Raw genomic sequence first — 27,844 nt, forward strand, 5'->3', positions numbered from 1 at the left:
TTCAATTTATATATAAACAGGGATAAATGTGGGCATATAGGCAGTTAGGAAGCCCCTTGTGGTTGGAGAAGTACCTTATTGACACTCCAAATCCTGGTGGCAGCACAAAGCAAACACAGTAATGCCTAATCTTTGCTCTATTTCCTTTACATTTCTCTTTTGTTCTGGTGGAGTTTATAAGTGTTTTTTTTTTTATTCCAGGTTTTCTTTACACCTGACCTGAGTCTACGAATGGGCAGCATGAATTCAGAAGACTATGTTTTTGATTCTGTTGCTGGGTAATGCTTTAAACCCTGTTTCACGCGTGTCTCTGTAATCATTGTGTTTTGCTTTCACTTTTATTGTGTAGCAACCGCTCGGCCCCTGTATGTCGACAAGAGGCAAAGTTGATGGGTGCTTTCGTTTTACATTAAGGGAGGGGGTTATGGTTATGGGAACCCACTGATGATCCAAAATTAAGTTCTGTTTAGTATGTTTTAAGTTTGACCTTTAAAGGGGTTGTTCACCTTTGCGTATGATGTAGAGAGTGATATTCCGAGACAATTTGCAATTAAAATATACATTTTTTTTTTTATTATTTGTAGTTTTCTTTAGCTTTTAATTCAGAAGCTCTCTAGTTTGCAATTTCAGCAATCTGGTTGAAGGGGTCCAAAGTACCCTAGCAACCATGCACTGAGACTGTTGTATGAACAGGAGACGGACTGAATAGATGAGTTATAAAAAGTAGCAATAACAATACATTTGTAGCCTTGCAGAGCATTTGATTTATAGATGGGGTCAGTGACCCAATTTGAAAGCTGGAAATGCTCAGAAGAAGAAGGCAAATAATTAAAAACTATACAAAATAAATAATGAAGACCAATTGAAAAGTTGCTTACAATTTGCCATTGTATAACATACTAAAAAGTTCCTTTTAAAGGTGAACCGCCCATTAAAGGAGAAATTCATACATCTGTAGATCTATGAAGAATACTCCTGTTCCGCCATATATGAAAATATAGTAATATTATCCCCACAATTGCTTTCTGGGTTTGGGCATTGTGTGTTCTAGATGGGCAGTAGCCGTTGCCATTAATATGATATCCTTTATTTTCTTAACCAGGAATAACTTTGAATATACCCTTGAGGCGTCGAAATCCCTTAGGCCTAAACCCGGGGACAGCACGATGACCTATCTGAACAAAGGCCAGTTTTACCCCATAACCCTAAAGGAGATTGGCGGCAACAAAGGAATACACCATCCAATCAGTAAAGTCAGAGTAAGTGATTGCTTTCTCTGTCTCCTTTTTATTTTCTTTGTGATGGAAATAGTAAAAAGGTATAATTTACTGTACATATATGTCATAAACTGTCCTGCAGCTGTGATCGCTTCGGATAAAGCATGAAGTGTTTTTTTTCCCCCCAAATTTAAAATCAGGAATTGTTAAACTACACAGTTGACACCTCTCCTTATCCAGTTGTCTACTGTTTGGGGCCCGGGAATCTGGCTGTAGGTGTACAATATAGCGGCTCCTGTTTCTAGCTGTAAATGTAAAGCAGCAATATTGTGTACACTGAAAATATTCTATATCCTTACACTTTTTTGTATTTCCCTTTCAGAGTGTGGTTATGGTTGTGTTTGCTGATGACAAGAGCAGAGAGGATCAGCTCCGCCATTGGAAGTACTGGCATTCACGGCAGCACACGGCAAAGCAACGATGCATAGACATAGGTAAGCCCCTCACTAAGATATTGCTTTACTGCAGTTTCTGAAGTTGTTGGCCTGAGTGGGAGAAAGTTACCAGTCCTTGAAATCAGACCAAATGCATATTTAATTAAATATCTAAAACCCAGTTATTGTATGTGGATTGAATAAGGAAATGGCAGAATGCTTGGGATCTGGGGTTTTCCGGATAAAGGGTATTTCTGTAATTTGGATCTTCATATTTTAAGTGTACTAGAAAATCATGTTAACAATAAAATAAAGCCAATAGGCTGGTTCTGCTTCCAATAAGGATTAATTATATATTTGTTTAGATCAAGTACAAGCTACTGTTTTATTATTACAGAGAAAAAAGAAATCACTTTGATTATTTGATTGTAATGAAGTCTTTGGGAGACGGCCTTTCCGTAATTCAGAGCTTTCTGGATAATGGGTTTCCAGATAATAGATACCATACCTGTAATGGCTTTTATTTGCATACATGCAAATGCATTGGGAACACTGCACATTCTATTCCAAATCAAAACATGAGGAAACATTTATCAAATTTGTCTAAAAGTGAAGAAAAGGGAATATTTGGCTGTTCCAAAAAATATCAGTGTCTGCATTCTTCTTTACAAACTCATTCACTGCATAAACTGGCAAATGTTTCAAGATTTTGCTTTCCTTTGAATGACTGAACTAATATTGAGTTGTATAATCAGTGTTTTTGAGAACTGCTGCACATCTGTGTTACATGGAGTCCACCAACTTCTGGCACCTGTTTCATTCCACAATTTTTCTACATTTCTTGGTTTTGCCTAAGAAACCACATCTATGATTTCATCCCACAAGTTTTCTATTGGATTAAGATCCAGGGGATTTGCTCCTTCCTTCCTTAAATAAGAGCTGAAATTGACACCTGTTTTTTCACAGAATGAATGAGCTCACTAATTGAACTCTACACTGATATTATTTGGAACAAACCTCAATGAATGATTCAATGACGCAGAATCCGCAGCATGTCATGACTGTTGGGTCTGTTGGTTTCTATTACTCTGCTACTACTACTAGTTAATTATTTGCCATGTAGAAATATAATTTCTACCAAATACAGTGATTGATCAGGTTAGTGATGTCAGACTGCGATTATTCTGAACACAACTCTATATTGTAGCGTTCTCCGTGCTGATTTAATAGAAGGGGTCCTGTCAATTTTAAAGGTTAAAGTCTCTTATACTGTGTGCAATCTATGTCCATTATTCTATATTCAATTTAAGTCTCACTCCAAGTAGTACAGGTGCCAGATATTCTATACAGAGATAATTTATCATTTCCATCAGTCCCTGCCCCAGTGGAGCTTACAATCTAAGGTCTCTATCACATTCACACACACAGTATGGTCAATTTAATCAGAAGTCTGTTAACCTGCCTATATGTTTTTGGAGTGTAGAGGAAACCAGGGTACCCAGAATAAACCCACACAGACATGGGCAAAATATATAATTTATATAATATAGTGCAAGGGGTCAGGACCAAGGCAGCAGTGATCACCCCTGCTCTGCTAACCGCAATATTCAACCCTCCTGTTTCAGCTGTCTGGGATCCTGTATTTCAGCATGTGGAATCCTCCAGATTCCCATTTGGTCTTAACCCTCTTTTATTTTGTTTTTTTCAGCCGACTACAAAGAGAGTTTTAACACCATCAGTAACATCGAGGAGATTGCCTATAACGCCATTTCTTTTACCTGGGACCTGAATGATGAAGGAAAGGTAAGCATTCAGCCTCCTTTATTATTTGTACTTCTGTGACTTGTGAAATGAAAGATTTGGGCGTGCTGCATTTATTAACGGCCTACGCTGTAATTATCTCCGATGTTTTCCCTTTATGAATCTATAATCAGAATCCAGCTTCAGACTAATTACAAACAACATGCTTATTAACTATTTAGTTGCGTAAACCTCCACCTCACTGCCCTGGGGAAAAAAGGAGGTAAATATTATGTATATTAATATTATTTCAAGCAGCAGCGCATTTATCCAATATACGTAATTAAAGCGACAGGTTGTATAAATGTTATACAAAGAAATCTATGATGCCTTCCAAAAAATCAAAAATGTCCTGCTATCAGCCCATATGCCTCCCCCTGCACAGCGGTGGCCTAAGCATAAGAATTAGCCAGACAGTCTGACTGAGAATCCTGGGAATTGTGGATCAGCTAATAAATGTGTAGATTTCATGGTGACACACCCAACAGGCCTGTCGTCGGCTTGTCAAACCTCTCCCTGTATGTGCAGCAGACAGAATCCAGTAGTAATTTGTGGGTCAACAAATAGTCGGCCCACAATCGGTACCAATTCTGATCTGACCCAACATGTAGTACTCCCTTAAAATCCTGTGCAAGACCTGCTGATGTTACCCGGGTAGGTACGAGTATATCTAGGAAAGTCAGCAGACATTTGGGGGGGGTGCAGGTGTGTGTTGAGGTCACAAACAGGGTTGCCACGGAGCCACCGGTAATTTATGGGTCTGGCTGTAAAAATTATGTTTGAACCCAATGTTATTAATAAAGAATAAATATATAGGAAGGCCGGTATTTTTTTCTAGAAAAGGTTGGCAACCTTAGTTACAGACTGGGAGGGTTGTGGGAAAAGTCAGGCCCACAACCTGCTAGAAAAGAGTTGCACTGGCCCATGGACTTCAGGCCGCCTGTACCACATTAGATCAGGGAACGAAACCAAATTTAACTAAAATTTTCTTGGAATACCCTTTGGGCTAAAATTTTTCACCCACTTTGAAACTAGGCAGAGGTTGAATTCACTATTCAGAATACATGCGTACATTCAGATGCATTGGTTTCTGTGAAGCCATGCAGCATGCATCTAAATTGATTGCTAATTATCCATGCAGAATGTGGATTCAATATGTGTCTTGGTTTAAAGGGGCATTGATGCAAGTGAAGCCATTGAAAGCATTGTTGCCCCATTGCCACATCTGTTTATTCCAGGGGAACTCGGCAACATTGAAAATGAACGTTCATGAGTGGGTTAATTGCCACCTTTTACCTTGTAGAAGGTTTTCAGTCAATGGAGGTTTTTGAGCCAACGCAGGGGAAGATATCTCATTACCTTGTTGATGTGGCTATTAAGAAACAATGTGTGGGCTTTTGCTGTAATGAAGAGACCTTTTGTGCGATAACAAGGCATTTGCCTAAAACACCTTCCCCTAATACAACGGAACAGAAAGATCTTTTTTTTTTCCCAGACCAGTCCTTTTGGAATATTTCTTTTTCCTTGTTTGTATTTCTTTCTTTCACATGGAGCTGGTTTGTTTGAGGTATAATGAAGCATATTCTTCCAAGCCGGCTATGTACACAGGGGCCAGAATATGCGTCTCACTCTTCCCTGAATGAAGCTGCTCTGGATAGACCTGGTGGGAATATTTTCTAACAATGGAACAGGTAGAACACACACCAAGTCCGGGGGCCTGGGAGAAAAGGAGTCGCCCATGAATGGTGGCATAAAGCTCACAATTAGTGGCGGCAGCCAATGTTGACAGCTCTACGTAAGGAAAGCCACAAGCTGAATGTCTGGGAGAATTTATAAGCAAACACACTGAAGATTTGTTCAGCTTCGGTTCCCATTATTTTATTCTATGGAAAGAATAAAAGGCAGATAAGTGCATAAGAAATCCTGGCGGAGCGCCTGCACGTTTTTTAAAGGAGAAGCTCACTTTTTTTGGGCTAAGTGGGACATTTTTGACAGTGTACAATGGTTTTTAACCAATCTGCTGCTCGGTGCAAGTGACGTGCAAATACTGCATTTACGTTCTTTTGGTAAACTGTGTGAAAATATGGTCTGCATCAATACAGCTATGACACAGGTGTGTCCGGAGAATGACACAAATTAAATAAATAACATTTGGGGTAATGTCCTAGGAGGCAAGGGTAGGTGAAGCGAGGCATGTACAGAGTTCAGCTGTGCCCATTGTCTTGCATATTGGGTCCCAAGCCTCCGTCCCATGAGATTGAAACGATATAGCTCCGAATGACGGAAAAGCCATCTCCCATAGACTCCATTTAATCCAAATACTCCAATTTTCTTTTAAAAATGATTTCCTTTTTCTCTGTAATAATAAAACAGTAACTTGTACTTGATCCAAACTAAGATATCATTAATCCTTATTGGAGGCAAAACCAGACTATTGGGTTTGGTTAATGTTTACATGATTTTCTAGTAGACTGAAGGGATGAAGATCCGAATTACAGAAAGATCCATTATCTGGAAAGCTCCAGGTCCCGATCATTCCGGATAACCAGTCCATAGAAACAAAGTCCGCAAGATGATGGAACATTAATGCGCTTATTTTACAAACTAAATATATAATTGTACTAAGGCCAAGGATTTTATTTTCTGGTGATGGGATCCCTCTAGGGTTTATTTCTGCCCATAAACCCCCCCCCGAAACACAAAATTACTGCACTGAGCAGAATTTTACTATGTAAGACTGTAATCCTTTCCCTCATCCTAAAGTCAAGCTACTTGGAAAGTGCAATTAATAGGGAGTATCCAGGCCCTGTATCGTGAGCTGTAGAGAAAAACCAAATCACACTAAGGCCATAATCGCATGCTTCAGGATTCAGTGGAAGAGTTCAGCAGAACGCTACCTCCAGCGTGGAATTATGCCAAAACACATTATGCTTGCAGGATTAAGCAAAGCAAATAACCCGACCCTTCCCTGCCTCGGGGGACAGCAGCACTGTATATTTTCGGTGTGTTACAGTTTACTAAGAGCAGCCACCAAAGATGTGCTTTCTACCTTCCCTACCATTTTCTTATGACCAGAGGGGCTCTGTTTGTATTACATAGACCTGACGCATGAGTAAGAACAAACTAGTTCTGTATCTTCCATGCAGGGTCGCTAAGACTGTTGGCGGTTTGTTGGTTTGAGAGTTGTAATTCCACAACACAGTAGCTGTACCACCAGCAATACCATAAGCATTTTCAGTAGAGAATGTGGCTCTTTTAAATAGGCCACCTGACAGCAATTCAGGTCTCCCCCCAAAAGAACATGTTGTCTTTCTGAAATCTGCCTGCCGAAATTTGAAGCCTGCTGTACATATCCATGATATTGATGAGAGATTTGGACATATCTAACCTCTGAATTGCCTCCAAGAAGTGGTAAAACTGGTTAGTGAAGTCACTTTTTTAAAATGACATTTACAGGTATGAAGCCATTGGCCTGAAGTAGGCCCAACCCAAAGGAGCAATCTGTTAAAGCATCTTCATCTGGTTCCACCAGATTCTTTCTGTCCTGTCCAACAAAAGCAAAACAATATAACCCGGTTCCTCCTCATTCTTCAGTCCCGAACTGAAACAAAACATTATTTCTGCTAAATGCTGCGTCTGGGAAGGCGACGTAGACCAAGAAAAAAAAATTGTTGTCTACCTGGCGTTTAGCTTTTGTAGTAGTTGCTTGGAATGTGTTTGTGTTGGGGCAAATCAGAGTCCCCCTGATTGACGAGATCACCCAACTATTCCCTAGTCATTATGGTCTTCCAGATATTGGTCGTAATGCATTGGTGTGCCTTGGATTTGTTTCATCTAACTCACTAAGCTTCCTTTTCCCAGTCCCTTTGCTAACTCGTCTTTATACAGAAACCATAGGTTTCAGACCACGTGCTCTGTTTGGCAGAGGCTTTCTAAAATGCTGATGTGCCTGATGTGTAATATATATATTTAGATATTACTATATTGCCATTTAGTGCTTTTTTTAACTTTTTTTTTTTTTAGAGGCTGATGTCTTCAAAACTCCCTTAACTTTCTCACCACTATGTATCCTCCTGCCAGAGCCTTTGTAGTCTCGCCCCCATGCAGTCACACAAGTGCTGCCTCTCCCATATGTGTTTGTCGGAGTCAGGTGAATACCTGACTTGTTAATTCCACAGAAGCAGGCGACGCCTAATATTCTCATCTGGGTGGGTCACACCTGCGGTATTTTCTCTGAAATACAGGTCTTGATGTTCAGAGATGCAGCAACAAGCCTATTATATGGTAATTTGTGCCAGGGAGGACAATGATTAGATGCTGATACATCTGGGCCTTTGTTTTTCTGTCTCATACCCATAGTTTTGTATCAAGCTCTTCCTCTGTCCAAATTGAATCCTGATGAAGTGAGGGTTCCCCCCCCCCCAAACGTTGAATTACTGGTGGCATAATAAAAGGGGTATCTTCCCCGAATTCATTCAGTTGAGTGTGTGCGGATCTGTTTCCAAACAATCGCTCTTCCTCTGTCCGGCCATTCATTCGTTTCTCGTGCCCAGAAACACCGCCCACCGCTAGGCTTAATCACAAGATGTGCGGAGTCCATTATCTGTGCCTGGTCCAACCGATTTCTAATATTTCATGAATGTGCTTCTGTTGTACAGCTCTGTGATACATGTTGGCACCTTTTTTAAATGCCTTTCTAATAAAATATTATAGCTATAAGTTCGAATAGAATATCCAACCTCTGTTTATAAATCCCAGCATCTCCTAACAGACCTAGTAGTTTACAAAGCTGTGTATATAGAATACAATGAATATCTCGGCTTTAATGGCACAGTACGCCCAGTGATATCCTGCTCAGTTATAAAGATGTACAATAAATATTTTGTAATGTAGGTGTCGAGCGCTTTTCACGCCACTTAACACCCCACAAATTCTTCTCCATTCGAGCTTGTCCCGTTGCCTGGAGCAGTTGATTCAAGGTCTGTGATCGTGTAAAATAATGGAGTCCATTTTGGTTAGCCAGACATTAATTAATGAATTGCACTTCTATATTTGACATGGTACACATTACACTTGTTGTAAGGTATACACGCTGTTGTACACAGGTTGAACCTTTCATGTGGTGTTTTGCAATGCTTTGAGTTATACATGGAGGTGCCAGCTCTGTGACTGATCCAAAAGGAGACCGTGCCCCCCTCAAATTAAAGCTATCTGAAGCATTACACTCAAGAAGTTAGAAAGTGTATTTATTGTATATGTTATCATATTTATATATTTTTAAATTAAAAAAAATAATATATTCTTAATAACACAGTTCACTAGCATAGTTGTTGCACATTCATTATGGCGCTTTTAAACCTTGCTAACTATGACCTAAACCATACCCGTTGTATTTGCCTTTCCCATTGGAAGAATGTATACAGACTATTTTTATTTTCTATGCTGGCTATAGTTGCCAATTGTATTTATTTATTTGCCAGGTGTTTATATCGGTGAATTGCCTGAGTACAGACTTCTCCTCCCAGAAAGGAGTGAAAGGGTTGCCTCTGAACCTTCAGATTGACACTTACAGCTACAACAATAGGAGTAACAAGCCAGTGCACAGAGCCTACTGCCAGATTAAAGTCTTCTGTGACAAGGTGAGGCTCCTGCTGGTCCCTGGAGGCCGCGCTGCCATTTTGTACTATTATAAGCCAACTGGAGCCAATGTAGTTCCTGTAGAGACTTCTTGGGTTTAGTGACGGCTGCTATAGTTATGCTACTACTACTTGTGCCATGTAAGCTCTTTCCAGCATCTTAAAATGGCACGTTACCTTTAGCCTTTTTCTTGTTAAATATCCATTTCCAGGATGTTCAGCAGGCATGGGTGGCTCTGAAAGGCTCCAGGGTGCCCATCTCTGCCTGTGGAAATAGGTCTGGCGACAACTGTGCACTGTCTGCTCTACTGGAGTAATGGAGGAACCAAAGTGCCATCCAAATAAAAACTCAATTGTATTGACTATAGGGAAGATTATGAGCATCCAGGGGTTTCTTTATCCTCCCTTCTGTGTGATTTGTATCCCTCACCTGTATCTCTCTGTGTTGCAGGGGGCAGAACGTAAAATAAGAGACGAAGAACGTAAACAGAGCAAGCGAAAAGGCAAGTGTTCTGAGCCCAGCTCCCAGATCAATACTTGTAAGTAAAAATGATTGAAGCTTTGGAAATCATTTCACTTACAGGAAATTATTTCTTCAGCTTTAATGTGGGCAGCGCCAATATCAGCAGAGTTTGAAGGGATAGGGCCCAGGCCTATGAGCTGCTCACAGTATGGGAGGGAGAGGTGTTCCTTTTATAGCCTGGTTGTGTTTCTCCAGGTAGATCTATTTCTGTATGTACGGGAATTGTTATTGTCACGCTGATACCCTGGCTGCTAATAAATACTTGGAATATATGGAAGTAATGAGAAATAATCAATATATGAATCCACTTGTTTCACAGAAGACAGACATAACTGAAGGTGAATCCAGAAATAATACTAAAGAGACTTACAGTACTGTATGTGTATAGGAAGCCTTAGAGAAGAAAATAAACCCCGTTCCTGAACATGGTTTATTTTTCCTTTTAAATAGGTTATAGCTTACTCTAAATGCACAACTTCTGCCTAAAGATTTAACAAGTCTCCTGGGAAAATACATAGCACCCCTAGTGGCCGTTGTTGGTTTTGCAGTTGTATATGGTACATGCCAGTACAGCTCCATGCATGTATACAATATAAGCAGCTTCAGAATGCTTGCATCCTCATTTAAGGATTCATTTTTTTTAAAGGAAATCTATTAATGGGGGAAAAACACTGTTATAACTACAAAACTGGATTATTTAATATTTGTTTTCATCCTGTCCGTTTCTTGGTTTGGAGTCAACAACTGTTAATTTTTCCATTTTTATTCTGTAGACTATTATTACGTTAACTTGAGGCTGTGCATGCTATTCCAAAACCATTTGAGAGATGATTGAATGGAAGCCATGATGGTCTGCCTCTGGCTTGTAGGAACCATTTTCCCCACAACTCCCTCACCTTGTTCCACTGTGACGTAATGGATTTTGGGTCTTGAATGCACTCTGCTTTCCACAGAATCTGTTCACCACCCTACCTATGGAAATCGGAGGAACTTCAAGTGCCAGAATCCATCTCTGCACGATGGAACAACTGAACTGAATGTCCAAAAAAAGAGGGGGCGGGTCATTTTCCCTAACCAATGAACATTTATCCATGTCTGTGCTTGGTGTACACTAAAGTGGATTAATGGCATCTGCAGTGCAAAGTTTTTGATAAGCTTGAAGTCATGGCCTGTAGGGACAGCATTGGGATTGACTTTTTTTTAGTAATTGTTATAAAGAACGTGTTAACAAGAGCCTTTTCTTTTCTCGTACAGTTCAAGAAGTTAAGGTGGGGCTTCTACCATCTCACAAGAGGACCGACTTCACTGTGTTTAAGCCCATGATGGATCTGGACACTCAGCCTGTCCTGTTTATCCCAGACGTCCATTTTGCCAACCTCCAGCGCACCACCCATGTAAGCGTAAATTTCTTCTATATGTTCACTCCACACCGAAATGTTTTGCCTGTCATAAGTTCCATTAACCCATGGCAACCAATCAGCAGGCAACATTTACTGGTCTGCTGTATAAATAAAGACATCTTGTTGGCTGCTGTGGGTTTCCATACCTGGACCACCTTATAGTACATGATCCTAATTGTTTCTTAAACTGTACCAAAAATAATGTTCCTTTTCTTCTTTCTCAAGGTTCTTCCTATTTCTCCTGAGGACATGGAAGGAGAATTGAGGTAATAACCCTTTTGTATTTTCCAGAGCAGTAGCTCTAAAATTGGCTTTGGAGTTCTTTGGAGAAGGGATATCCGTCACATAGCCTTGCAGATGTGGGCTGGAATTCCAGTTTTGGCATATATGTTTGCCGTTGAGGCTTAGAGCAGAGATCTACAATCTGCAGGCCTCCAGGTGACGTTTGAGCTCCAGGCTGTCAGGGGATGCTGGGAAGTTGATGTTCATTACAGCTGGAGGCTGCAGGTTATTTATGACTGATTTGAAGGATTGAGCCTAAGCTGATAATGCAGAATATGCTTCTGCTAGGAGAGGAGAGAGCCATACGCTGTGTCATTTAACCGTAACCTCCGTTAATTCATTGGGGCACAGAGAGAGAGAGCATCAAAATCAATTACTCATTTTATAACAAGGCAGCTATAGAAATGTTGTTTCTTTCATTGTACAGGTTGTAGCTCTGTTGCAATTTATGTGTTTTCTTGTCTTACCAGCCCTGGAATGAAGAGACTTCCCTTCTCCCCTGAAGAGGATTTCACCGCACCCCCTGCTAAGCTGCCCCGGGTTGATGAACCAAAAAGAGGTAATTTTGTCTTGCTCTTCAATGTACCTGCAGTAACCTACTGCTGCAAATGATACGGCAGCTGGGACACTTGGGCTGCAGTTCATATGTTTACTGTGTGCTGTATAGAGGTGCATCACATAAGAAGTGTGTAAGTCTTTAGCTTTTAGAACAGGTTCTAAATCCCCAGTTATAACCAGCACCCAGGCAGTTGCCTATATTGCGAGTGCACCACTATAGACTTTATATATATATATATATATATATATATATATATATATATATATATATATATATATATATATATATATATATATATATATATATATATATATATATATATATATATATATATATATATATATATATATATATATATATATATTAAAGGGAAATATTCTTAAAGGTGAAATAAATGTGCTTTTATTCACAGGTTATTTCACTGAAATGAACCTGTGAATAAAAGCACATTTATTTCACCTTTAAGAACGAGTGCGGGTCCATTTACTGAATTGTAACATGGAATTTTGACCAACGCACCACCATCAACAGAATCTGAACCGGGAGGAGTGCGTTCACTGTACAAACTTTGTGTATATATATATATATATATATATATATATATATATATATATATATATATATATATATGTATATAAAAATAAAAATATATTATATATATATATATATATATATATATATATATATATATATATATATATATATATATATATATATATATATATATATATATATATATATATATATATATATATATATATATATATATATATATATAAAAATAAATATATATATATATATATATAAAAATATATAATATAATATATATTGGGAATTTCGGCATTCACGACAAAAACAAGTATTGCGGTGCCTTGGTGCAGTTTTCAATTAATTCCATTAACACATTTTAGAAAAAAAAAAACGCATGCTCAGGACTTATAAGTATAGCTTTATTTGGCACATACTAATGTTTCGGCTGCTACTTCAGCCTTTCTCAAAGTGTGTGTGTGTATTTATTTATTTATTTATTTATGGTATCAATACAGGCTACGAGAAAACCCAGGCATCCATTATCTTGTAATTGGGTAAGAAGACTTTTTATAACTGATATTAATTAAACACTTTCTTTCAGTTTTGCTCTACGTCAGGAGGGAGACAGAGGAAGTTTTTGATGCTCTAATGCTCAAAACACCAACACTGAAAGGATTAATGGAGGCTGTAAGTATTGGCCAACAGTATATAGTGATGTCCCGCTCACTTGCTTCACTTACTCACTGCTCCCATTGCAATGACATGGGGCTGATTTTACTTCATTGCTCAAGTGCAGTTGCCAATAGCATCCAATCAGCAACTGCTTTTATTTTATGATTTGTAGTAGACTGTCCAAAAGTAATTGTTTGGCTTGGTTTATATTGGCAAGTGCCGTTTATAAACCTGCTCTAAAGTTCACCTTTTCAATTTTAGATACAATTATTAATTTTCATTATGGTTATACATTGCTCCTCTCCTGGGAAGATAACTGATTAGTTACTTTTTTTTAAGTCAAATTTGTGCCAATCTTGCCAGTGCATTATAGCTACCTTTTGCAGGATCTTTGTGGGGAAAAGAAATTTAATATGGCAAAGTCTCACCCAGCTTACTGTAGTCAATGAATCCTTAGATATTCAGGAACTGCCCCAAAATGCCCAGCTAGGAGCAATGTTCTCAGGTGCTTATTTTGAGTGGCTCAGATTGCACAGAGATAAAGCATTTAACATATTGGTCAATGAGATGTTTTTTAAGTGTCTTCTGCATGTGCCATTACGGAAACTCTCAAATATTGTATAAATAAAATGATCTTGCAGAATTCGAATGGGTGAAGCATTTTCAAAAGTGCAGACTAAGTGAACATTCTGGGAAAGGTTTATTAAATATCGAGCTGGCGAATCCTGAAGGCAGTTGTAATTGTATCCAGGTTATTAACATTTTCTCTGCCAACGTTTGACTTGCTTTAATAAATGGGTCACTTCATTACATTGTGTCAATTCATCAGAATGAGTTTGTCTGCAGTTGAACACCATTCTGTGGGGTGTTAGCGTTCAGTGGTACTGGGTTCCAACACCCCACCACATTATTTATTATTTTCCAACTATGAACACCATTCTATTAGAATGAAAGTGTTGGAGTTACAGTCTTGATTTTTTATATTTGTATTTTAGGTCTCTGACAAGTATGAAGTTCCCATTGAAAAAATTGGAAAGATTTTTAAAAAATGTAAAAAGGGGTAAGTGACTCCGTGTTGCCTGTTGCCGAATGTGTGTAAATATGTAGATTTCACCATTAAATATTGATTTAAGTTATTTTAGTATATTACAAGGCAGAATGTTTTCTGTATGAAATAAATATGTAATTGATGCAGGGTCTGGTGATTATAAAAAACTAAAGCTGCAGGAAGGCATTTAATTCTTCTGCCAAGGAAAAGGCTGCCTGGCATATTAATCTAGGTCCCCAGTTGGCTGATTGAAGTAACTTGCCTAGTTGTACAGTGGAGATGGTGGGGTCCAGTAGATGGAAGATTTAGGTCTAATAGTATCATCTCTTCTTAGAATCCTGGTCAACATGGATGACAATATAATAAAGCACTACTCCAATGAAGACACATTCCAGCTACAGATTGAAGAGTCAGGTGGATCCTACAAACTGACACTCACTGAGATTTAGGCGTTCGTTAAAGGACCCCAATGGACCGACACTTAAACCAACAAGTGACTTGCTTTTGGGAAAAAGCCAGGCTTGGTGATATAAGCTGAACCATTGACCACAGCCTCCAAATGCTTCATGGACCTTGCCTGCTGGGAGAAACCAAGTCCGGGCAATGTCATAACTGCTTACCCCAAAAGTGACCAATCACCATCAGACTGAGAATATTCAGTGTCACTTGAGATTTGCTGAAATGGGTTGCAGGCAGTGAGAATAGGGTGAGCTGGTGAAGAGAAGAGACCTTATCAACTAGAGTATTTCCCAACCAGGAAGTTGACTTTCCTCTGAGCAGCAGTTCTTGGCATATTACAATTATGAACTTTTAATATGCATTATCTTGTTTTCCTATAATGAAAACCAAGTCAGGCTAACGATTCAGTCTATCCTTCTCTTTGTCTAATGAATGCCATCTGTGCATGCCAGGATGGGGCCCTCGCTCTGTCAGAGGCACCCACAATGTCTTGCAGTGTCAGGGAAGCCAAGGCTGTTCCTTCTTTTTTCTATGCAACTTATAACTAAGTGCCTTGTATGTGAAGAACAAAAATGCGGGTTTTGTGATGCAACTTGGTGGCCATGAAGCTGCAATGTAAATAGAACGTGCAATACATTTTTTTTTTTTTTTTTTTGTATTTGTAAATGTGTAAATATATTTTCATATTCTTCATAAATAATATATAGAAGTTTTGGGATGTGTGTGTATAGGACACAGATAGGCAAGCTCTGTGATAAGTTTGGCAAACAGCATGCCTTCTGGGAAACTCCTGTTTTGGGAAGGAGGGGGAAGAGATTCTCTGCATTGATTGGCTTATTTCAATGTTGCTAAAGTATGGTTACAATGATAACATAAGGAGGTGTGCTGCTTTCACATAGAAGAACCCACCAGTCAGTCTCTTTCCATGGCTCAGTGGTTTAGGTAGACCTTACTGTGCTGATGCTCCTCATTAAAACCACACACTGGGAACCTCCACTATTGGAAGTATGAAGCCTTGATAGAGTCTTGCTTGTATTTTTCCCTTTAATTTTAAAATGTATTAATCTAGTGAAGTCTAAGGGGGAAAATATGCTTTTATTTTACATATAGCTTTCTTTTTATTAAATTATTTCAGGGGGTGGTGGGAAGGGGCATTTTTATCTTGCTGCCATCTGAATGATTTCCTCATTAGAGGAAAAAAAAGTGGCAAAGACCATTATAAATTAATTAGTAAAGTAGATTTCCAACATATTAATCATGGACAACTCTGCATCATTAAACATAATGTTTGGTTTTGCCTGAATGCATAGAAACCATTGACCTCTTGTGTTTTCCTATTGTATATAAAAGCTACCAAGCCAATTCTGGAAGAGCAATGTTTACAAAGTACCTTTATTTTATTTTTTCTGCTGTCATAGAAGCCATAGCTCTGTTTTACAGATGCATTTGATCCATACTGCAGGCTACTGTCGTATTATAGTAGTTTGCAATCATCATAATTCATTAAAATTGGTATTTGCCAACAAATTTGTATGAAGCAAAAGCAGTGTTCCCAGGTAGGACATACACAGTGCTACGCAATATGTTGGCGCTATATAAATACATGTTGATAATAATAATACTTGTGTTGCCACCCATATCAGCCCCCAGGCCTTGTCCGCTGTGAGTGTTTTATGGAGAAACCCACGGGTGGATCAGCACGTTGATAATCATGTTGGCAGATTGACTTTTAATACCAATACATAGGAATTTAACTAAAAATATAGGACTCTTCAAAAATACCCTCGCATATTTCACATTTACTTTTCCTCTACGGTGTTGACCCATTTGCAGAAAGTCTTTACAGAACATGTTTTAAAACTGATTATCCCCAAAAATGGTCCCAGGGGGCAGATCTATTGTAATATATTCCCTTGATAGTGTAAAAACATTTGAAAACACTTATTTTGTTCTGGAAAATGTTTTGTAATTGTGTGTGAATATATTTTATGTATATATTTAGTTTACTCTAAGTTGCAAGTTTTTACTTTCTTGAACTTCAGGGACAGAACTTGAAAATGTTCTATATACAAATATAATTTCTTTTCCAAGCTGCTTAAAATAAGTAAGGAATGGCTAGGGAGATATCTATATGTATTACTGGTAGGGAAGGAGGTTTTCAATAATGATTAGTAATTGTATCAGTCTCCGAACGCAGTGTTTTTTAACCCATTATTTAACCTCAGACAAAGCTGGGTTTTTGGCTGTTTGAACACTAAGGAAGCAAACACATGGCAATATGGTAATTGATCATGTTGCTTTAATGTACCTGTTCTTATGATGGGATCTCTTTATATCTAGTACTTGAAGAGTGGGAATAAGAACAATAAATCGGATAACTTTTCCAGTTGTAGGACCATCATTGTTACAAGAATATCTGAGCAGTTGGTGGGGCTTCAGGGAAACTCCTGAGCCGGTGGATTTGGGGGTCTGTAGTCTTAGCTTATATATGTATAGTAAGGTGTTGTTTCATGTTCTATTTTTATTGGTTCTGTATAAATTTTAACTGGCGAAAATACATTTTATATTTCAGTTTTTCTGAGGTCTTGAATTTTTATTTCACTTGTCTATGCTTTATTTTTATCATTTAATATTTGTACTAAAATATAAACATGTGAGTATAATGTATAGAGACACAGAAAACATTAGCATTTGGTCCAATCAAAATGAGCAAAGACTTGGCAACATGCTAAAAATCAATCCTGACCCAAGTAATTGAGATATCCACTGCCGGCCTTTTAAATGTAGCCACACAATTTGCTTACAAACAACTTAACTTTTGAGAAAGCAATAAAATAGCCCCCAAACCATGGCTTGTTTTAGTGATATAGATGTAGAAATTGTGAAATGTGTCCTATATCCTGGTACTACTCAATCTTATTAATAAACACAAAAGAGGTAATTCACAAAGCCAAACAAAGTGTTCAAAGTGCAGGGGGGAAAAAAGGCCAAAGTTCAAAGGGTAGCACCCAGAACATCAGCAAGACCCTTGAATGGAACACAGCCTGTGTTAGGCAGAGAACTATTTGAAGTTTGCCAGGGGGTGATGTAGCCCCTTCCCTAACTGCCCTAAAGGTGGCCATAAACTATAAGATCCGCTCATTTGGCGACATTGCCAAACAAGCGGATCTTTTCCCCCACGATATGCCACGAATGGCAGGGCTATATTTGGGGTAATCTGAACATTCGGCCCTGTAGCCGAACGATCGAATTACGATGAGCGCTATGGGCTCCAATGGGTCGGTCGAGAGAAATATCAAACTATATCATGTCCAGATATCGATCGGAAGCCTCCATACACGGGCAGATTAGCTGTCAAATTGGTCTAAACGACTGATATCGGCAGCATTATCCGCCTGTGTATGGCCACCTTAAATTGCAAGTCGTTCAGATTTTCAATCGGGTGCGCAACAATTATTTATAAAAAAAAAAAAACTTCAGTAAATTAAATTGGGTGTTGAAGTATTTTTACATTAGGAAGTAAAATACTTTACAGTTAGAAGGTGGTATGGAAGGAAAGCTCGGTAAACAAAGGCCAGAACTGTGTTTACATGCAATGTAACAGTAGCTGAAAATGGCACACACTGCTTCATTTGGTGACTGGCAACCTGTAGCTGCATTGTGGGGGTCACTTGAGATGTATAAAAGAATTTATATTGAATATCAGGGCTAGCTAGCACCATCACTATGGGTTCACAATGCATTTTATAACACCAATAATGCTCTTTATGAATTTTCACGTCAATATTCGATAAGGAATAAGATAAGTCACCGTTGTGTTCAGAATAATAGCAGTGTGTTTAAAAAAATTAATACAGCTCAAAATCCTTATAATCGTTTTTATTTCCATACGCTCAATTGGGAACATTGCACATTCTATTCCAAATCAAAACATGAAGAAAAATTTAGCAAATTTGTGTCTTTCCTTTACAGAAAATTAAGAAAAGCGAATATTAGGCTGTTCCAAAAATAGCAGTGTCTGCATTCTTCTTTCTGGCACTAGGAGCGATTCATTTTCTGAAGTGGTCCGAAGTTTCCTCGTCAAACAACTTCTGGCGACATCGGAAAAACAAAGCACTCAGAGTGCCATCCCACTGGCGATTTACATTAGTTGCCCGAAGAAGAGGCGATTAGTCGCCGTGCGACTAAATCTCCTTGAATCTTCCCATGTGTCTCTGCCCTTAACTGACAAATGTTTTAAAATTTTGCTTTCCTTTGAATGACTGAACTAATATTGAGTTGTATAATCAGTGTTACTGAGAACTACTGCACATTTGTGTTGCATGGAGTCCACCAACTTCTGGCACCTGTTACATTACACAATTCTTGTTTTTTTCTCAGCAACAGCATTTTCCTGTGTTCTGCATGGCAGTATTTACTAATGGGTTAATCCCTCGCAAAGCAGAAGGACAGGAAATGCAATAAAAACACCTTCCCAACCCCCTTACCCCATTTATTTTTTTTCCTGTCCTCGCATAGGATGGATAGGGCCCCTGGTTCCGGTGGGGTCTCTCTTCCCACTGAAACTGTCGGTTCAACTTAGCCAGCGGGCCTTGTAGCCAGGCATGGGAGTGCATTAAGGCATGTGGAGGCGCAGTCAGATGTTCCAGGCGCAGTAAGTCGGGTCTGCGGTAAGACGCCATAAAGAACAAGCAGAGGCAATGCGGTGACATCATCTGGCGTCTTAAAGAGCCGGAAAAGAAGTGTACTGTTGGTTCTGCCGCATAAGGAGTTACAGCTTGAGCCGATTGTTCTATTTGGGGAGCCTATATGTAAGTAGTTTGTCTTACTTATGGGTTTCATCCTAAGGCTACTTATTTTGACTCTTCTCTTGCAGAGTATGAGTTTGAAGAGCCGCAGATCTCGGTCATCCTCCAGGGGGGGTGTTTGTGATCTCTTCAGGAGTACTAATTATAGTGTCCATTATAGATCACCAAGGAGATGAAGTCATCACTCCAGGAAGTCCATCGAGTGAGAATGTTCCATATGTAACAACCCTGCAATGCATAACAAAAAAAGTATGCTTAGAGTGCTGGGAGGCTATGTCTGGCAAAAGAGCGGAGGACCAATGGAGTTCTATGAAGGACTGGTTCAAGGAGTCGATGTCCAAATCTTTGAAAGACCTAGTTGGAACAGTTACGGAAAGCTTACTGCTGAAAGTAAGACCCACTCAGTCGGGTGTAGGGGATCCTAAATAAATTGGTGTTCAGTACAACTTTTAAAGTTAAGCATGCAATCTTTCTCCTTTTCATCAGTGATAGCTTCACCCGCTTTAATGGAGAATTCAACCCCTTATTAAAAAACAAAAACCCTACCCCATATAGACCTCCTCCCCCCACCAGCCTAGCTGCTACCCCGTGTAAATGCCCCAAACTTTTTACTTACCCCTCGGTGCAGATTCAGGGCATCAGAGTTCACGGCAGCCATCTTCTTTGGGTCTTCTTCTGGCGCAATATCTGTGACTTACGCGCATGTGCAGTTGTTTGGGGCCGGCAGACTGCTCCAACTGTGCATGCGCTGATACGGCACTTGCTTCCCAAAGAGTACCGAAGAGGAGAAGATGGAGCCTGTGAACTCCGCTGGTTTCCAGGGACTGCAGAAAGCCCTAACAAAGTCAGTGCGAATGCACTCACTCCTTCACTGCTCGCAGAGAAATAGCAGATTATCAGGAGATAGTAGCACGCATATAACAGCTGGTTCAAGTGCTCGTCGCCCTATCACCTTTATCAGAAACAGCAGTACAACCGGAAGAGGAATTTCGTCACATTATTTAGGTGTAAAAAAAAAAGATTGTTGAACCTATCAAGGCCAGATGTGTTAGGGGAGGTGGGTAGAAGGGATTTTTTCCATAAACATGTTTAGTGTTCCTGGTCCTTTAAACAATAATCATACTTTTTTCCTGTAGACCTTCGAGACAACACAATACAATTATTCCAGAAACAAATATAGAGAGAGCTGTCTCAATTACAACAGGATTAAGACAAAAACATTACATACAAGTTAAATTTTGAAGAAAAGCATGCACTTGAGAATCTTCAGAAAAACAAGGAGATGGTAATTAGGTCGGCAGACAAAGAGGATGTATTGTAATTCTTACTAAAGGTGACTATATGAAAGAAGCAGAGAGACAACTAAAATATGAGATTAATTATGAGTGTCTCACATATAATCTAAAAAGAATGTTTCAGGATTCAAAGCCAGGGACAAAGAATTGATATATGATAACACAGCCACTTTTTTGAGAGTTCACTTCTGTCCAATCTTCTATCACATACCAAAAATACACAAAATAGATCATCCACCTCTAGGAAGACCCATCATATCAGGGATAGTATCCATGGGAGAGACACTTTTAGAATTGATTGATTACTTTTTACAGCCACTACAGCTCTCGCATGATCACACTAGTTATAACTTTCTTTGGAAATGCATCTACTCCTGGGTGACTATAGATGTAGCGTCCCTTTATTCGTGTATTCCACACGACTTGGGACTTAAAGCAATTTCCTATCACCTTGAAAAATACAGCACTTATTCATCCTCATTAAAAGTTTTATTGGAATCTATACAAGTTTTAATTATTTCACTTTTGATGATACTTTCTAAAAGTGTGGCACAGCAATGGGAGTGAAATTCGCACCCACCTTTGCCAACTTATATATGGGATGGTGGGAGGAAGCAGTAATATATCATGAGAACAACCCTTTTGATAAAGATATCCAATTCTATGGCTGCTATATAGACGATCTTATAATGATATGTTCAAATGATAACAATCATTTTGAAACATTCTTCCAGTACTTGAACAAAAATGACCTGAACCTGAGATTCACACAATGTATACATCCCGAATGTATAGTCTTCTTAGATTTAAAATTATCAGCAGCAAGAGGCAATATTATCACCTCTATGTATGTACTGCAAACACAATCTTATGTGCTTCTTCATCTCATCCTCAGCATCTGATTCGGAATATACCTACAGGACAATTTCTCAGACTCTGACGCCTTTGTTCTGAGTATGTTGATTTTAATATAAAATCTTGTGAATTAAGAAATAGACTTTTAGCCCGTGGGTAAACAATGGACAATCTAAAAATGGCTTTTATAAGCCATACACCACGAGAAACACTTTTTGATAAATATAAAGAACAAGGTAGTTTCTCTACCTATGAGAAAAAATTTGCACCACATAATAACAGTTACATGTGTCCTAACATACAGCCCCCAATACAAAAAGATTACTAATATCATTAAGAAAAATTTGATGATCTTAAAAACAGACCCTGTAATACTAAAAAGAGGGTGTCAGTTTGTATCACGTAGGTCTAAGAGCCTGAAAAACATCTTATTGCCTAGCAGGATTCCTTAAACATGAGAATAAGAACTGTCTAAATACAGTAGGTTGCTTCAAATGTGGAGCTCAGAGATGCGTTACCTGCCAATACATCATGGTTGAAGACACCTTTCTCTCTTAATACTACAAAACGCCAGTATAAAATAAAGCAATATATAAATTGTAATACTAAGAATGTAATTTATGTAATTTCCTGCACAAGATGTGGGAAACAATATGTGGGTCAAACCAGTAGGTGTATTAAGGAAAGAGCACGGGAACACATCAATAGCATAATATCAAAATCTGAAACTAATATAGCTAGACATTTTTCTAAATGTGACTCAGGTAGCTTAAATTCCTTCTCAATACAAGGTATTGAGAGGGTTTTCATGCAAAAAACAGGCAGGGATCTAAGTAAAAAAATCCTACACCAGGAAACTAAGTGGATATTTATTCTGGGCACAAGATTCCCAAACGGAATGAAAAACGAATAAGACGTATCCTGTTGTTTCTAAATGAAGCTCAGTATATATGACATGACATACAGGTGCAAAAAAGGAAACCAACAAATAGTTCTGATAAGATATAATTTATTCTCTTTGTAAGCAAAAACACCAAATGTGACCAATTGGTTTTTAATGTTGTTGTTTTGTATTTTTGTCATTTTTGTGTCACTATGATTAAAGTTATTTTTGTTGAATACCCTCATCATTATAGTCAGCTGTCTTTGCCCTCCTTCCTATTTCCCTCCCATGTTTTAACAAAAGAACCACTCAGATTAGCAGGCCTTTCAGGATATCTTCTGATTAGATGATTATAATTCAAATGTGATTGGTGCACATAAGTTTACCTTGTAGATGTAATTCATCAGTAGCCTATGATAGCGTGTTGTGAGAACACGAAAAGCGTAAGGCTGTGATCCACGCTTGAACCTCAATAAAAAGACCTGTTTTTTACTACTACTGCCTGGAGGATTGCTCTTTGAGTGCCTACCCTACAAAACAATACAGTGATTGGTGTCCGCTCCCTTATGCTAAAGGCTTGGGGCAGAGCACCTGAGCCTCCTCATTCACATGGCGAGTCTCTCTAAAGAAATGTCTATATGATGAGATTGATTAAAACAGCACATGGAAATTTCACTTTAAACCCCTTAATGTCATCCAACAGTGGTTCTTCAGACCATGTTTCCAGCTTCTTTTGGCTCTCCATCATTTTTTAGCTTAATAAACACTGCCATCATGTGGTTGAAATTAAAATAGCATGTACTGCACTTCATAAATATTACAATGTTACAAATTTACTTACCCATCTGGTAACAGATTTATTCAGAAATCAGAAGTCCACTAATCAGTCACCTCATAAATCCTGAAACAAATAAAATAAAAAAGCTTTTCCAAAGCAGTTGGGATACAAATCAAAAAGAGAAAGAGGTGATCTGCAAATCATGTCTATTTTATTACAAATAGCTCAAAGACAACATATCAGATGTAAGAACTAAGACATTGGGGGAAATTTATTAAAGGGCGAAGTGGCCGTCACTAGCGAAAATTCACCAAAAAGACAATCTGCAAGGACATCTCCAATTTACTAACAGGCATATAGGACAATTCGCTAGCGAAAGGACTCAGCACTAAAGACGTTTTGCTCCCTTTTGCCAGTTGAATTTTCTTTTTCTCAGGCGAACGATTGTAACTAAAGTTAATTCACAAATTCACTACAGCAATTCCTATTTATAGACTCGTTTGAAAGTTTTTTCTCTCTTAGCCACTAGGTGCCACTGTCGCCAACATTTTATTTCTCTTCACTATTGAGCTTATTTGGTCTCTGTTGATGATGAAGTTTGTATGCATTTAATCTGTACAAGAACAGTATAATAGACTAGAGCCCACTAAAAAGAAGTGTAATGAATCTGGTGCTGATTTGCAGTGTTAGACTGGGCCACTTGGGGTACACTTTTGTTTTCTGCTTACAGATGTATAGATATGTTTCCCTTTAGATGTATTGATATGATTCTACAGGAATTGTCTTATAATAAAACAGTTTTGTGCACTGGCTCAAAATCTATGGAAATGCCACCCTCCTCCCCAGTGCATTGGTAAAGGGGCCCTATTTTAACATTTATGCAATTAAATATCTATGTTTTTCTTGCTCAAAACAGGGTAAAACCTGAAAACGACTTCCTGTTCAAACGTACAAGCACAACTAAAACAAATCATATGTCCACTGAGAAGCCCTGTATAAACAAACCCCTACCGTAACCCAGCTGCAGCACGTTAGCTTATGCTTATAACAGAGAGGACAGAGGCTTCTCACTTTGCATTGATTTAATTGTGCTCGTACTTCGTCAGGAAGTAGAATGTGACTTTAGTTTCAATCTCAGACATTGCTGTGTTTAGTGCAAGAAATCACAAAAAAACCATAGATATTTTAGACAACTGGCAAAAAGTACAGTATGTTAAAGGACAAGGAAAGTCTAAAATAGAATAAGGCTAGAAATGCTGTATTTTGTATACTAAACATAAGCATGAACTTACTGCACCACAAGCCTAATCAAATGATTTATGCTTTCAAAGTTGGCCACCGGGGGCTGTCATCTTGTAACTTTGTTAAACATCTTGGCCTGACCCTGCACATGCTCAGTGTGGTCTGGGCTGCTTAGGGATCATCATAAACAAAGCTGCTTGAATTCTGCATGGCTGGTAAGTAAGGCGGGGGCTCCCCCTGCTGTTCATAAGTATGATTGTTTCCCTGCAGAGCAGTTAGGGACCATCTGACAATTCCTATCCACAGCAGTAAATGAAGGGAGAATTTCACTGCATACAGGTTTCTTATAAAAACTGTACAAATTTTTTAATTAAAGTATATTGGAGAAAGGTTTATTTTTCATTAAAGAATGTAAAAATGGGATTTTATTTTTTTGCCTTTCCTTGTCCTTTAAGCACAAGCCCTATAGATTGAACTAGTGCTATAAAGAGGGATATACTTTAAGGTCAGTGAAATTTATTTTTTTTATCTTGGACACAGAGATACTGGGCATGGTGCAACAAGCAGAACAAAGCATTAAAGCCTTACTGTGTACTAGAAATAAGGACTATGCCCTATGCCCAAACTGTAATCTCTGGGCAATAACCTTCACTGATAACTAGTAAACCTGTAATCTAGGAAATTAAACAAATGCCAAGGAAAACAAACACAGAATTTTCAGGAAATTTGCTTTGTTTGCTTTTGACACAGAAACTTAGTGTGTTGCAATATAAATGTATATAGTGGATAATCCTGGATTGTTTGCCATGTGTAATTATTTATAAATATTGTTTCTGCTTTTGAAAGTGTGTGGGGTTATTTTCCTGGCACCTTCACCCCAGCAAAGCCAAACCAATCACTAACTGGCATACATAATAATCAGCACCTACAGCCCATTGGGTGAACATATGCCTACAGGGTAGATTGAAAAAAGTATCTTCTTTCCCAGCCTGCTGTTTTGCATACAAAGGAGGTGGAGTTCAGATTATTTCAGATAATCCTTCCTGTTTTTTTTTTTTATAGAAGGAGGTGGCGTTTTGGTGACCTGATGAGGTATCCTCAGAATTTGTTGTTTAAACGGATACTGAAAAAACAAATTTCAAAATGAATCAGTTAATAGTGCTGCTCCAGCAGAATTCTGCACTGAAATCAATTTCTCAAAAGACCAAACAGATTTTTTTATATTCAATTTTGAAATCTGACATGAGGCTAGACATATTGTCAATTTCCCAACTGCCCCAAGTCATGTGACTTGTGCTCTGATAAACTTCAATCACTCTTTACTGCTGTACTGCAAGTTGGAGTGATATCATTCCCCTCCCTTTTACCCCCCCCAGTAGCCAAACAAAAGAACAAAGGGAAGGTAACCAGATAGCAGCTCCCTAACACAAGATAACCTGGTAGATCTAAGAACAACACTCAATAGAAAAACCCATGTCTTACTGAGACACATTCAGTTACATTGAGAAGGAAAAACAGCAGCCTGCCAGAAAGCATTTCTCTCCTAAAGTGCAGGCACAAGTCACATGACCAGGGGCAGCTGGTCATGTTTCGGCAGGATGACGGCTTGAGTTTGTAAGCCGAAATGTTGAAATAAATGTACCAGCTTTTTTTCACTTATCAAGACCTATGTGTGCGGAAGTTTTTTTGCTTTATATATACGACGGTTCAGAGAGAACCGAAACGCGTTGATGTGGGGTAGTTTGTAACACTCCAATAAAATATACTTCTTTATCACGATACCCGTGAGTGCTCCTAACTGTATCTATTTGCTTTCTTTCGAGGAGCACCCGGGATTTGATTAATTGATGGTGAGGGCCGGTTAATAATATGACTATATATATATATATATATATATATATATATATATATATATATATATATATATATATATATATATATATATATATATATAAAACGTTAATTACTAATACGTTAGCTTTTTTTTGTATTAATAATAAAAGTTGTACATTTTTATATATAGGGTGTGCCGTTCTGAAACTATTCTTCTATACAAACATTTGGACTGAGCACCCCGCTTTTTGAATGCTTTGTGTGGAATATATATATATATATATATATATATATATATATATATATATATATATATATATATATATATATATATATATATTACTGCAAAGTGTCTGCACTCTAACCGTTCGTTTCCTGGGTGCACGGTTAATAAATGTGTATATAGTTCATAGAAGAACGAGCACTCCGGTTTTGTGATTAAGGGAGCTAGCACATGGGCAGATTAGGGGAGATTTATTCGCCTGGTGACTAATCACCTCTTCTGCGGGGCAACAATCTCTCCAAACTGCCTTCAGCCTGCTATAATGAGAAAACGTCAGCGCCAATTCACTCACGGCGCCTCATAAGGAAACTTTGGGCGACATTCGGAAATCAAAGAGCTGCGAGTACATTGGCGCTGGCGTTTTCCCATTATAGCAGGCGGAAGGCAGGGGAAAGGCAGTTCGGGGAGATTGTCGCCCCGCAGAAGAGGCGATTAGGCGCCAGGGACTAAATCTCCCCGAATCTGCCCGTGTGCTAAAGCCCTCAATGTGCTTTTGTCTTTATTTTACTTCATGCTGCATTCAACGTTTCAGTCCCGTCTGGGACCTTTATCAAGGATAAAGTGCATGTGTTCACAAATCCATGTATACAATCTCATTTTCCACAGCCAATAGAATTTCAGTAAATACATTTATTAACAATTAACCATGTGAAATTCTCCCAAATAAATAGAACATTCTCACCATGAGGTGTCACTGTTGTGCATTTACAAGTGTAGAGTTCAAAATAAAAGTCTTTCAGTCCATCTGGTTGATACATTTCAAAACGAAAGATACAGTAACCAATTCACCCTGTTAAGAAAATGTTACTTGTTAAATCATTTCATACAATATAAATTAATTCCAACAAATACCTTATATATCATCATAGGATGAAAAAATGGGAAAAAAAACCACCACAGGAAGCAACTTAATGCTAACTGGCCATATAGGCCCCTGGGGGCCACACAATCAAGCTCATGTATCCAGTAGGCCTCCTGTCTAAATAATGATATGTTCACATCCTCCTTGTGGATGGATCACTATGTGGTCAATAGGCATGCACCTAAAAGATGCTGCATCATGTTTGGCTTTAAAGGAACAGTTCAGTGTAAAAATAAAAACTGGGTAAATAGGCTGTGCAAAATAAAAAATGTTTCTAATATAGTTAGTTAGCCAAAGATGTAATGTATAAAGGCTGGAGTGACTGGATGTCTAACATAATAGCCAGAACACTACTTCCTGCTTTTCAGCTCTCTAACTCTGAGTTAGTCAGTGACTTCAGTGAGTTTGCAATTGATTCTGAGCATTCAGCTCAGATTCAAAAGC

General features: G+C 38.4%; 1 protein-coding gene across 6 annotated transcripts in view; it reads left to right on the top strand.

The window, feature by feature from the left end:
* The window catches only part of grhl1.S (grainyhead like transcription factor 1 S homeolog), a 28,831-nt gene extending 11,696 nt beyond the window's left edge, over window positions 1-17,135 (top strand). For 4 of the 6 annotated variants that reach the window (XM_018265933.2, XM_018265938.2, XM_018265932.2 and 1 more), the window contains exons 5-16: window positions 202-278; window positions 1,103-1,259; window positions 1,600-1,711; window positions 3,360-3,454; window positions 8,932-9,090; window positions 9,539-9,626; window positions 10,865-11,004; window positions 11,236-11,276; window positions 11,763-11,851; window positions 12,984-13,069; window positions 14,050-14,114; window positions 14,437-17,135. In XM_018265933.2, coding sequence (XP_018121422.1) covers window positions 202-278; window positions 1,103-1,259; window positions 1,600-1,711; window positions 3,360-3,454; window positions 8,932-9,090; window positions 9,539-9,626; window positions 10,865-11,004; window positions 11,236-11,276; window positions 11,763-11,851; window positions 12,984-13,069; window positions 14,050-14,114; window positions 14,437-14,551 — 1,224 coding nt within the window. In that variant the 3' untranslated portion in view covers window positions 14,552-17,135. The remainder of the gene's footprint in view (window positions 1-201; window positions 279-1,102; window positions 1,260-1,599; window positions 1,712-3,359; window positions 3,455-8,931; window positions 9,091-9,538; window positions 9,627-10,864; window positions 11,005-11,235; window positions 11,277-11,762; window positions 11,852-12,983; window positions 13,070-14,049; window positions 14,115-14,436) is intronic. The other 2 variants (XM_018265936.2, XM_018265934.2) reach the window with 1 other exon arrangement.
* The last annotated feature ends 10,709 nt before the right edge of the window (window positions 17,136-27,844 follow it).

This window comes from Xenopus laevis, chromosome 5S (assembly GCF_017654675.1).
Source record: "Xenopus laevis strain J_2021 chromosome 5S, Xenopus_laevis_v10.1, whole genome shotgun sequence".
NCBI classification, from domain to species: Eukaryota; Metazoa; Chordata; class Amphibia; order Anura; family Pipidae; genus Xenopus; species Xenopus laevis.